The sequence below is a fragment of the Hemibagrus wyckioides genome, linkage group LG15 (assembly GCF_019097595.1).
Source record: "Hemibagrus wyckioides isolate EC202008001 linkage group LG15, SWU_Hwy_1.0, whole genome shotgun sequence".
NCBI lineage: Eukaryota > Metazoa > Chordata > Actinopteri > Siluriformes > Bagridae > Hemibagrus > Hemibagrus wyckioides.
The window spans coordinates 2,517,560-2,531,393 of record NC_080724.1 but is presented as its reverse complement, the minus strand read 5'-3'; the positions used below and the strand labels follow the sequence as shown (position 1 = coordinate 2,531,393).

The following is a 13,834-nucleotide window of genomic DNA, read 5'->3' as shown; positions in this document are numbered from 1 at the left end:
GGAAGAATCTTTAATTAACTTGACCGTGTATCTGTAAAATTGATAAAGCTGTGCCTGTAAGAACATAATTTTTGTTCTAAGAAAATGAGAAACAGTCTAATCTCCACCTGGGGATAGCTGATTTGACACTAGATGAAGGTTAAGCAATGTTTCTATTGATAAATTTCTTTTCTCAAGCACAGTGTACATTTACTAATTATCAGGATTAACATCGAAATATACTAAGCACTTAGATATTTTCTATTTAAGTGAAGGAAGTGGATAAACAGGGTCACTAAAGACGCTATAAGAAAGCACACAGGCTGGGATAAACTCTGATTAAAACACCTGAGCTTGTCTTGGAATATTGTAACATTAATCAAAGTTTATGGTCGACAAAATAGACACAAATTATCCCTAGTACATCCCAGGATAGGTGATAATCTGCAGAAAGAACAAGGCACGGAGTGCAGACATGCAGGGCTGTGGTTCTTAAACATGCCTGGACTTGCTGACCTTTGTGTTGTTTGGTAGAACATCTTACTCTCTAGAGGAAGGTAATTAGGGGAGCTGTTGGGGAATTCCGCAAAGCTTTCAGATAACTGTTTAACCCAGACTCTTATCTTTCAGCCTTTTAAATGTACACACACACACATATATATATACACTCAGCTGGACAAACAGAATGCAGATGTCATAGTTGTTGCCTTCCTTCCTGTCTTTCATTTTCTACTACAGAAACCTGTGTTCCTCTAAAAGATCAGTGATGAATTCCGTCTTACCTCAAGGGCCTGGAATATGGCTCTGCGGTAGGAAGCCAGCTTGGTGTAAGAGGACTGATTAAAGAATTTTGAGAAGGCTGTGATGGAATCCAGTTTGTCGGCAGACACCTACAAGCAAAACACACACACACACACCTCATAAACCTCTATAAATAAATCACTTGATAACCTTCATAGGTCAGTGGAGGTTCTTCTAACATCTCCATTATGTCATTAAGTCGGACTCACCTCAGAAAACTTGCCATCACCAAACCACTGGAGCCAGCGCATGCCATGCGAGGCCTGTCTCTTCCCTGTGGCTCGCCAGGTCACCACCATACCAGGCCACCAGGAGAAACCCTTAATTTTACCCCACACCAGCTCCCCGATTCCAAATCCCTTATTGTCCTACAAAGGATAGATGATTATGGACAAAAATGAACCTTAAGGTACTTTCACTTACATAAGACTCATTTAAACAAGTTTGCACACAATATTAGTGACTCTGACATGGTAGTGTGTGTGTGTGTGTGTGTGTGGTACTGCTATGAGTCTTTAAGATTGAGCAGTGTTATTCAAAGCATCATTGAGACAAGTGCAACAAGAAAACGGATCTAATAGCAGTTCTATGTTTCGAACCGGAGCACAGAAAGGACAATAATACAACATCTGCATGAATGAACATGACATCTCATCTCTAACCATACACATACGCCTATAAATGTAGACTGAAGTGTTGCGTACCTCTAGACACCTCTATCGGACGACATATTGTGTGCCGCTTCCCTAACGAACTAGCAATCCAATGGATGTATTCTACACAAGAACATAAACGCAACATTATTATAACATAAGCGTACGCTGTATAGAGAACAGTCAGCCCGGTTAGCATGACAGATATAACGACTGCATCGACAGGACATGTCCGAGCATGACTTATATGACCAATTTAGTTACTGTGCACTCTTATTTCTTGTTAGTGTCATAGTGCTTTTCTGCACACACACACACACACACACACTGTCAATAGAAACTCTAAACTGTTAAAATCTCTGCCTCACAATGGCATGATTCAGGAACTAACGGACCCTTTGAGTGTGATGTCAATAAGCTCTATAAAGATGTAGCTGATGGGTTTTGTAAAGTTGAACCCTCGGGCTAGACCGCGAGACAAAGATGACTGTCTGCGCTTTAAAAAAGGAAAGCTATTCTATAAGCGAGCCTCTTGTTACTTTTAAAGGGCAGGTGGACAAACATAACTTGTGTAAAAGAAGAAAGAGGGACAAGACAAGACAAGAGGACATGTGCATGGCTGCACCGTGTCGGCATGTGGGTGTGTGTGTGTACATTGTATTCAGGGTGGCTGGCTGTGTCCGTAGTGGAGGTGGATGTAGCGCTGCTTTGAGCTGAGTCTTTAGAGTCCTGCTCCATCAGCTCCAGCTGGGGGCCTTCAGGAAGACTAGGACCCTGCAGACACAAGAGGAGACGGGAGAGTTAGTTAGTTAAGGTGTTTCGCTAATGCTACAGTCACTACTAGCAATATACACAGATCAGGCATAACATTATGACCAGTGAGAGGTGACGTGAATAAGACTGATGATCTCCTCATCATGGCACCTGTTAGTGGGTGGGATATATTAGGCAGCAAGTGAACAAATTTTTCCTCAAAGTTGATGTGATAGAAGCAGGAAAAATGGACAAGCGTAAGGATTTGAGATTTTGATCACTGGATCAGAGCATCTCCAAAACTGCACCTTTTGGTTTAGTATCTATCAAGTCCGATCCATGGAGGCCCCACCTCACAACTTACAGGACTTAAAGGATCTGCTGCCAACATCTCGGTGCCAGATACTACAGCGCACCTTCAGGGATCTAGTGGAGTCCATGCCTTGACGAGTCAGGGCTGTTTTGGCAGCAAAAGGGGGACCAACAAAATATTAGTCAGGCGGTCATAATGTTATGCCTGCTCGGTGTATTTGTTATGGGCCATAGTAAATAATTTCAACACATCCCCTTTATCGGGACTATCCTGACTTATAAAGCACACTTGGGGTTGTCTTTGTATATTAATCTACTGTAAATTCTAATCTATTGTATACTATAATGCATTTGATTTAAAAAAAAAAAATTCTAATAAAATTCAACATCTGCTTTATAGACCCTCGAAGTTTCCGGTTTCAGATGCTTGGTTGTTTTTATTATGTTTGCTTTTCGTTTTTCGGTATAGTTCATTTTAGTCGTAATTTCTCTCCTGTGGAAATTCTACATCAAATATTAGGTAGGGATTAGGTTGACAAAGTGTTCCTTTAAGATATCCATCATCCTCATAGCAGATAAGGGTCAATGCTCACATGTCTGCAGCCGAAAGAAAAGGACCCCCATCCCCTATGTGGGCAAACGGACTCGGAGCAGGAAAAAACAAACATGAAATGGGATGGGCCATAGATAAAAGAAAAAATAGATGTGGGACTGAACTGGTAGAACGGAAATACAGATTAAAAATGGAGCAAAGAAAGAGAAAAGAAAAAAAGTCACTATGGGGATAGCCAGAGATGTGGAATATGACACCACTGGTTTTTATCTACAAACTGCTGGTTATAAATACAAACTGCTTTAAATCAGGGCACGTGTACTTTGCGTGATCGAATGTGATTCACAAAATAGCTCGTGCCTGGGTTACGGCATAAACAGCGCCACGAGCTGTACCACAAAGCCTCAGAGAAAGGGCTTTTGAAGAAGATGCCTATTCATTTTCCTTTCCGAAGAATTCGAGATGGCCGGGTGCTCTGTTGAGTGTGGTTTGTCATAATAGTGCCTCAGCCAGTGCCAGCTCGCATGGCTAGGGTAATATTTGCTTTTTAACTGCTATTGTTGCTGTGAGGAAACAGTTGTTTAAACATGAGGTAAATCTTGCTCACTGGTCTTCTAGAAAGAAACATGGAGACCGGCAGATTGTATGACAGCTAAGAGAGAACAGACGATGCAGTGACAGAAATCTTTCGGGAGATAGACTATGTTGGCAAAAGTTTTGGGACACCCCTCCAGATCATTGAATTCAGGTGTTGCTTTTCAGGGTTTGGGCTCGGCCCCTTAGTTCCAGTGAAAGGAACTCTTAATGCTTCAGCTTCATACCAAGACATTTTGGACAATTTCATGCTCCCAACTTTGTGGGAACAGTTTGGGGATGACCCCTTCCTGTTCCAACATGACTGCGCAAAACAAATCATGTCAGTGCTGTTTGTATTAATTACAAGAAATAAAATGTTCAGTTACTCTTGTAAATATAGGCTTTTTAGATATTTTAGATCCATTTTAATTAAAACCTGTTTGTATGACTCGATAAATGTCAAGCAAACAATTTTAACTTAAATACACTGATCAGGCATAACATTATGACCACCTGCCTAATATTCTGTCAGTCCCCCTCCTTTTGCTGCCAAAACAGCCCTGACCCGTCGAGGCCTGGACTCCACTAGATCCCTGAAGGTGTGCTGTGGTATCTGGCACCAAGATGTTAGCAGAAGATCCTTTAAGTCCTGTATGCTGTAAGGTGGAGCCTCCAGACTTAAAGGATACTTTTGACAGGTAGTGACCAATGCAGACCAGGAACACCCCACAAGAGCTGCAGTTTTGGAGATGCTCTGATCCAGTGGTCTCTAGCCATCACAATTTGGCCCTTCGTGAAACTTATTTGTGTGACAAATTTTTTGCATTTGTGTGTGCGCTCACATTACCAGACTGCTGGGCTCTGGCTTGCCCTGGCCCCTCTCTCTGTTACGGGGTTTCGTCTGAGCTGTAAGTCCAGCCTGGAAGATGGTCCTGGGACGAGGTTTCCGTTTGTGGATTGTCGAACCACAGTCTGAACCCAGGTCAGATTTTTCCTGGAATGACAACATTTATTTCTACTACACTTTTTTTTTTTACTAGAAAACTCACATGCACACACATGTAATTTCCCAGCGCTGACTTATCTGATTAACTGACTTCTTTTTTTTTAAGAGGAACAACTTCCTACCCATGACCGAATATCAGTGGGAACCTGTTAGGCTAGTCTACCTGTAGTGTCTAAAGTTCACACACACACACACACGGGGTGGTGGGGAAGCAACATAAAAATATACACTCCATTGTATAAGAGCTAGTTCCTCCTGCTATCGGGTTTCAGAACAATCTCTATTACAATCTCATGTTATATTTATTATAAACTCCCAGAACACACACCACAAGTATTTACACCATAAGTATGTTCCTGTAATTTGGATTCTAATGGGATGTGACTCCTGCTGAATGTATTAATGGAAAAATAGTGGATCTCCTTGGCTTGGAAATCTCCGAGCGGTGTGGTGAGAACAGACCTCACTGCATGAGTCCCAGACACTCTCGTAATCTGTTTCGGAAGGCTTCCGAGATCTCTTCCTTCTCAAGCTGTTCACACTCTCATCTTACACACAGAGAGAGAGAGAGACAGAGAGAGAGAGAGAGAGAGAGAGAGGGGAGAGAATGTCAGAAAGTCTTAAAAATGCAAAGGCATATTCTAACATGTTATATAGTTATAGTTGTTAAACTTCTCCCTCTTGGTGGGGTTTGGGAACAGACAGAAGAATACATGTCATCAGAGGTATGCGTGTGTGTATGTGTGCTATGCAATATGCATTTCTTTGTGCATACCTACAAAGGCACATATTTACCTGCAGGTGACGCTGCACCCCCATTCTGATTAGGGCTAAACGGCGAAGGCGGTTCCGCCCCGGTTAAGGGGCTGTTCTCGTTGGTCATCTCTAGTCCGCTGTCGTTCTCTGACAAACCCTCCACTGTGGACATGTCACCATTTACAGCAGCCTGATTAAAGAATTCAGAGAGAAAGATTAAAGTTAAAATGAATCAGGGGGTGGGGGGGTGGGGATGTGTATAAATTCTTGTAAACATTCTTATATTGCTAATAAGTGTGACAATACATTCTTAATCAATGGAAGAACTATTTATAATTATTGAACAAATAAATAAATAATAGAAGATGCTACGGTCTGCTATAGTATATTGCTGTCCTCTCCTCATTGCTAACAATTCAGAATGTTGTGTTAATGTTAGAAATATTCCTACAGCGTTGTCTTAAACATATACCAAGGACATTACAAAGCCAACCATTATTATATTCTAGGTTTTTGCATTATTTTAGGCTATGCATTAATTTTGCCTAACAGGAAAACCATCGGGTTTCTTCATTAGACAGTCGCCTTTAGATATAATGTCAAGATACTGTATAAAGCCCTGTGCATATTACCTGAAGTGTTGTAGTATGGGCTTCATGCAGTTATTTAATCACTTACTGCAAATGTTACTCAATTTCACTTTACCCTACGCCACCGGCATCGAAACCAAACATTCCAGTTCTGTCCACCAAGTTTGTCAAGTTCTTATTAGCTTTTATTTAGTAAGCAAAGGGTAAAACATTAGCTTTAAGACATATACACATCCTAAATGCTTTTACATGGAACATACAGAGTGAGACTATTTTAAAATGTCCAAGCTGACAAAATTGTGTGTCTTCAGTATTCCAGTACAAGACATACAGTGGCCTCTGAAAGTATTGGAACAGCAATGCTGTTTATTTATTTTATTTTTTTATATATATATATATATATATATATATATATATATATATATATATATATATATATATATATATATATATATATATATATATATATATAGCAGTAGACTGAAGACATTTGGGTTTAAGATCAAAAGATGAATAGAATTAGAGAGTTTAGAATTCTAGCTTTTATTTCCTGGTATTTATATGTTAATATGTTAAATGACATAGTAAATATCGCATTTTAGGTGAGTTCCAAAAGTATTGGAACATGCGATTGTGGGGGGTTTGTTTGTTTTTTTGTCACCCAGATGCGCCCTGTTGTTAGATCTGAACATCTACTCTTGGTTTTAGCCTTCACTTTCACCCGAGAAGACTATGTTAAAAAGGATGAACCAACATTAAGATCAGAGAGCTGTCTATTGGGAGAATAGCAAGCCATTTTACAGCTGGAAAAAAAACAGAGGAAAAAAATCACCCAAAGATAATGGATAAAAACTGGGAATAGCCAATTAATCTAGAATGTCCTGAAAAAGAAAGAAACCACCGGCCAAGAAAAACACCCAGCAGCTGGTGATCGAAACTAACAGTCGGTGACATCACCAACAACCTCCACGAGGCAGGGGTGAAGGTAGCACAACCCATCAGTCGAAGAGCATTAATATAGAGGCCATAATTAAATATGAAAACCACTTATTAGCACTATTATGGACAGAATTCACAAAGAAATACAGACTTGAGCCACAAGCGATCCGGAAAAACGATGAATCGATATCAAAGTCACAGAAAGTGACTTTGTGGAGAAAAGCAGGATTTCATGATCCAAAACATACAAGCTCATCAGTCAGGCATGGTGGAGGTAGTGTCGTGCCTTGGACTTGCATGGCTGCTTCTGGAACAGGTTCACTAATCTAATATTGATGATGAAACTCATGATGGTAGCATTCAGAAGTCTGTAAAAAACATGCCAAGTTTCAGAGAAATACATCCAAAATAATTGGGGGCCGACTTCATCATGCAGCGAGACAATGAACCAAAACTTCATCAGGACTTCAGTAGGAGGAAAAAGCGGAAGGTTTTAGACTGACCAAGCCAGACCCAACTGAGCAGTATTTCACCTTTTAAAGAGGAGACTGAAGGGAGAAATCTCCAAAAAACGAAAAACTTGAATCATTTTTCAAATTCTTTATCTCATTCCTAAATGTTTTTGGTGTATAATACAAACAAATGGATTGGCCTTGCTGTTCCAATAGTTTCGTAGTTGACTGTAATTGTCTACTCTCACATGTCTAAAGTAAACATATCATTTTTTAGCAACAGATTAATTGTGCATTAGCATTTTTTCAACTTCAAGAATAGCTTTATCCATCCAGGGTGAAGAGTCTACCTTGGGAACGCTGGGTGAGACTGGAGTACATCCTGGATGGGATGGCACCCCAGTAATAAATCACACGCATGGCCACACTGCATTTTCAAGACTACAACAGCCTCCTCTGGATGAAATGAAATAGACAGACCTGGCAACCAGGAAACCAGGTTCAACTAGCCTGCTGCAATGGAAGAATGGGGAGTAGGTATGCATGTACAAACATTGCAGTGACCTTCAGGAGTGCAGATGGTCAGAACATAAATTCAGAGTTTCATTTGCCAAGGGTAGAAGGAAATTCTCTTGGTGAAGATGTCAAATGTAACTGATAAAGTTTTCTTATTGATTTTTAAAAGCTGGCAATCAGAAAAATGTAAACTAGTTCCACACTTAAAGCACAGACTAGTCAACTAGTGTTTGTGCATTTGCATGAGTTATGCCGATGACACTCAGCTTATCTTCCCCTTCCCTCCCTCAGATACCACGGCTTCTGCTCGGATCTCGGCGTGTCTGGCGGCTCATCAGCTGAAACTCAATCCTGGCAAAACTGAACTGCTGGTCATCCCAGGTGATTCATCCCCACCCCAGGATCTCACGATATCTCTGAACAACTCCCTGATCTGTCCTTCGGCCACTGCTCGCAACCTTGCGGTATCCATGGACAATCGACTGTCCTTTTCTTCCCATGTTACTGATGTCACACGTTCACGTCGGTTTCTTCTGTACAACATCAGAAGTATTCAGACGTTTTTATCCAACAAGGGGCTGCTTGTTCAGTCTCTGGTCATTTCGAGACTAGACTACTGCGACTCTAAAAAGGCAGGTCTACCTCTGAATGCAATTCATCCTCTGCAAATGATCCAAAATGCAGCTGACTTGTTTTCAAATCAGATTCAAAACACTGATGCTGGCCTACAAAGCCAAGATTTATATATAATTATATTTATTACCTTTCTATTTGTCACTTAGACGTTAGCTCCTGTGGGGAAACAAAGCAGTATGCTCACATTCCATATACTGTATAGAAGAAGAAATAAAAAACCCCCAGAAAGTGTTTGTTTTTTCAGAAAGTGACAGTGTTTACTGAGCTATGTCTGTTTAAAAGAAACTGCTGCAGGATCCATTTACCAGACATACCAGACCCCACAAATGGTATACTTCCATCAACGCTGTCATGATCAATCTGGAAGTCTCACAGCCTTTTTGGCAACACTTCTCAGTTTGCAACTTCCCTGACCTGTTTATCACCAGCTCAAGCCACACTCAGAAGGTTTATCAGTGGATTTTAGATCTACACTTACACATAGGTGATTTCCCACACATAGGTGATACTCTGTATCTGGGGAATACTGACAAGTTGCAAAGTACACCGATCAGGCATAACACTATGAGCACTGAGAGGTGAAGTGAATAAGACTGATGATCTCCTCATCATGGCACCTGTTAGTGGGTGGGATATATTAGGCAGCAAGTCAACATTTTGTCCTCAAAGTTGATGTTAGAAGCAGGAAAAATGGACAAGCGTAAGGATTTGAGCTTTGAGTTTGACGAAGGGCCAAATTGTGATGGCTAGACCACTGGATCAGAGCATCTCCAAAACTGCAGCTCTTGTGGGGTGTTCCCGGTCTGCAGTGGTCAGTATCTACCATAAGTGGACTAAGGAAGGAACAGTGGTGACCCAGTGACAGGGTCATGGGCGGTCGAGGCTCATTGATGCACGTGGGAAGCGAAGGCTGGCCTGTGTGATCCGATCCAACAGACGAGCTACTGTTGCTCAAATTGCTGAAGTTAATGCTGGTTCTGATAGAAAGGTGTCAGAATAAACAGTGCATCAGTAGGTGCGTTTACATGGACACTTGTAATCCGATCGTAACAGGACTAGAAGCACAATCAGATTAAAAAAGTGTCATGTAAACACGTCAATCGTATGGAATTTGCCACATCCGATTAAAATTTCAATCAGATGGTAAGGGGTGGTTTAAACCATTTTTAGTCCGATCGAGAGGACGTGAAAACACTTAATCGGATGGGATATGTTCCTGGAAAGTTCTGCACATGTGCAATGACGCAAGAATGACGTATGACGTACGGATGTTGTTGTAGGTAAAATGGCGGGCGCTAAGCAAAACGGCGGGAATCCTGTTTTTCGTGGACTGTGCGCATGTCAAAAGATCTAATCCAATAATATGTCATGTAAACGCACATAACAATCTGATTACTTTATGCTGCGTTCATGTAAACGCTGCGATCGGATTCGTCAATCTGACTGAATTCAGTCCGATCTGATTAAAAAGTGTCCATGTAAACGCACCTATTGTGTTTTGACAGCAAAAGAGGAACCAACACAATATTAGGCAGGTGGTCATAATGTTATGCCTGCTCGGTGTACACTGTGTACCTTTTCCAAAAAAATGTATTTTTATTTATTTATTTATTTATTTATTTATTTAGAGGCAGAGAGAGAGAGAGAGAGAGAGAGAGGAAGGTGGCTAGAACAAGCTGGTAAAACATTCACCTTTCCCATTAATACTCAACGTTAATTACCTTATAAGCCGATAAGTTCTGGCTGTAAAGAAACTAATGACAGGTGCTGTATTCACCATCAGCTCATGCCAGCTAACGGTACGGTCTGTCTGTTATTGTGTGCACTGTCATTATACACAAAACTTCAAGAGGTGCATGCCTATGACCAATCATAGTCTATATCAGGGTTAGAAGGCTTACAGTTCTGTGGTCAGTGTGCTAGATAAAAAGCTAATTAAAACCGTGAGACAGACCTCTTGAGGAATTCTGGACTGGTCACATGTCCAGGAATTGTATGCATTTGGTCTGTTAGGTCTGTGCTTAAAGCATAATCATCTTAATGAATTAACGGTGTGTATGAGAAGCGTGGTTAACGGTTAAACTGACCACGGGTTTGTGGTAGCATGGGATAGGTGGGGTAGCATGACCCAGACTATAAATGGCACTGAAGCGTTTACGTACATAGTGACATTTATAACATTAATAATAACAATAATAATAGCTGGTGAAACAAAAAACCCACACATTTTCAATTTAAACTTTACGCCATGATTCATTTACTACAATGAGAAAGGAAACGTACGCAGTGCTCAGTGCTCACTGAACTGATTTTTCAAATAATGATAAAATATCATTTACACATTAACCTTTTTTAACTTTACGCCATGATTCATTTACTACAATGGGAAAGGAAACGTACGCAGTGCTCAGTGCTCACTGAACTGATTTTTCAAATAATGATAAAATATCATTTACACATTAACCTTTTTTAACTTTACGCCATGATTCATTTACTACGATGGGAAAGGAAACGTACGCAGTGCTCAGTGCTCACTGAACTGAAGTGCTCTCAGGCACAACAGCGTCTCTTCATGCTCGCTTCACTGCTCCATCCTTGCGGAGATCTTTGTGTTATCCGATTCCTGACACTGTGTACGTTCCTGTTCCTGACCACACTCACTGTTATACACATGGTTTCCACACACACACAGTTGTGAAATGTTGGCACAAATGTGTAGTTGTTTTTCATGTCTTCACCACTAGGTGGTGAATGCTTAGTATTTACTAGCTGTCTGTGTGTCCGACTGTCCACGTGTCCATCCGTTCCATTCTTGGCACAATATCTCAAGAACAATTGGCTGAATGGATTGAGATGGAATTGATCCAAGGAGGGTCACAGTCCCAGCAAAGTTAAATATCTGAAACAGTTTGTCAATACTAAACTACTTTAATAAAGGCCTTTAAAAGGCTTTCCACAAGGTTTAGGAGTGTGTTTATGGGAATGTTTGACCATTCCTCTAGAAGTGCCTTTGTGAGGTCAGACACTGATGTTGGACGAGAAGGTCTGGCTCACAGTCTCTGCTCTAATTCATCCCAAAGATGTTCTATGGGGTTGAGGTCAGGACTCTGTGGAGGCCAAAGGTGCTTAATAAGCTACTTAAAACATAGGATGCTTTCTGTATAGCTGAGGCAACAGGCACAGCTCATCAAATTTTCTATAACAGTCCCATCTATTGTTTTAGCTAGTTACAATAAATAGGTATTAATTCCTGTAGCATAGAACATTAACCAAAATATTAAAAAATTTTAAGAACACTACTATCTTGGTATGATTTTCATGAATAAATCAATTAAAAAAATATCATTAGTGGCTGTTACCACATACAAATCACTGAACAAAAGCTAAATAAAGGTCTTGATACAGAAATAAAAGTAAGTCTGAAGTAAATCTGAGAGATAGAGAGATACCTCATTACAGGAGCAGGTGAAAAAAAAAAGAGCATAAAGATCTACCTGGACCTGTTTTAGGCCTCCAACCTTGGTGGAAAGATGCTCAATGGGGCACTTTAAGGTAAGTGGAGCTGCCAACACTGGTTGTGTTGAGACTTGAAGAGACAGTAAGACTTTGACTGATCGTGGATCAGACTCTGTACTGCCCTCTGACACCTGGTTTCAGGATGTGTATTAGTGGCCTTGTGTGCACACATGCCTTAAGTGCATGCTCTTTCAACAGCTTTGAGAGGATGACCTTATGGGTCACTGAATGTGTCGATTCAGAAGTCCCTTCCGAAAATATTGAAATAGCGAGGCTAATTCTTTTTCTTTTCTTTTTTTTTTTTTTTGACGACAATTGGCTATGAAATCAAAAGATGAATATGAAACACCAGATCAGATTTTCAGCTTTCATTTCTGTTCGTTCCGTTACTTTTGGCAGGGGGTGTATTTATACCAATACATTATATTGGCAAAAGTTTTGGGACGTCTGCCTTTACATGCACATGAATGTAATATGGAGTTTACAGCAACTATTTGCAGCTATAACAGCTTCAACTCTTCTGGGAAGGCTTTCCACAAGGTTTAGGAGTGTGTTTATGGGAATTTTTGACTGTTCCTCTAGAGGCACATTTGTGAGGTCAGGCACTGATGTTGGACGAGAAGGTCTGGCTCACAGTCTCCGCTCTAATTCATCCCAAAGGTGTTCTATGGGGTTGAGTTCAGGACTCTGTGCAGGACAGTCAAGTTCCTCCACACCAAACTCACTCATCCATGTCTTTATGGACCTTGCTTTGGTCACTGGTGTGCAGTCATGCTGGAACAGGAAGGGGTCATCCCCAAACTGTTCCCACAAAGAGCATGAAATTGTCCAAAATGTCTTGGTATGAAGCTGAAGCATTAAGAGTTCCTTTCACTGGAACTAAGGGGCCGAGCCCAACCCCTGAAAAACGACTCCTGAACTCCTTTGGTAAAATATAGTGTACCACAATGGTTTATGGGATTGAGGTCTATTGAGGTCATTGTTTTGTTTCAGGGTTTGGTTTGTAGATTTTGAGTTAAAGGTGACCAAACGAGTACACACCAATCTTTCAGAGTGAAAGAGTTAAGTGATGTTTAACACAGAGAGTTGCAAACAGCTGCCACAGTGGATCTTTGGGTAGGTTCAGCGTGCGTGTGGATTATCGACGTGGTTCAGCTCATTTCGATATTCGCTACTCACAGAGCCATGAAGCAGATCGGCATGCAGATCGCTCACAAAGGAAGCCAAGCCATTAGGACCACAGTCTCAGTGAATAGAAAACAGCTAGTCCTAATAGGTTAAACTATAGCATGTGCTGTTTTGCGTAGAATTGGGGTGTCCCAAAACTTTAGGCAATATAGTGTATATTAATGAGTGTATAGGTATATGGGCTGTGTAGGTAAGAACGTTTCCTTTTGGGTGATCAATGACACCCTAGCATCGTATAAAACAAGTCATTAGAAGAGAAAAATTTAGGGCTGTTGCTCAAGTGTGTGTGTAAATTCCTGAATATCTGACAGTGTTGACCGTCTGGGGTCATTTGGCTGGTCTCCATACTGGATTTTTTTTTTTAAACAAAAAGGTCCTCAGCTGCTTTTGCATTTCAGTAATCCTCTACTGGAGTGACAGACATCGTTCACACCACACCTGAGCCGCATCACAGGTCCACACATCCTGCCAACCTCCATACACGTACACACACGCTCCGTTAGTGAGCATTTTCACTTTCAAGAAAGAAAGAAAGAAAGAAAGAAAGAATTATTTATTATTATTATTACTAATTGTGATGGAAATTGTAATGTTAGAGCATATAAGAC

At 40.8% G+C, this 13,834-nt stretch overlaps 1 protein-coding gene across 3 annotated transcripts in view; it reads right to left on the bottom strand.

The window, feature by feature from the left end:
* The window catches only part of dnmt3bb.1 (DNA (cytosine-5-)-methyltransferase 3 beta, duplicate b.1), a 46,276-nt gene that overhangs the window by 23,207 nt on the left and 9,235 nt on the right, over positions 1 to 13,834 (bottom strand). For all 3 annotated transcript variants that reach the window (XM_058409578.1, XM_058409579.1, XM_058409577.1), the window contains exons 3-8: positions 5,429 to 5,579; positions 5,096 to 5,181; positions 4,475 to 4,621; positions 2,088 to 2,207; positions 990 to 1,148; positions 762 to 869 (exon numbers count right to left, since the gene is read on the bottom strand). In XM_058409578.1, the coding sequence (XP_058265561.1) occupies positions 762 to 869; positions 990 to 1,148; positions 2,088 to 2,207; positions 4,475 to 4,621; positions 5,096 to 5,181; positions 5,429 to 5,579 (771 nt within the window). The remainder of the gene's footprint in view (positions 1 to 761; positions 870 to 989; positions 1,149 to 2,087; positions 2,208 to 4,474; positions 4,622 to 5,095; positions 5,182 to 5,428; positions 5,580 to 13,834) is intronic.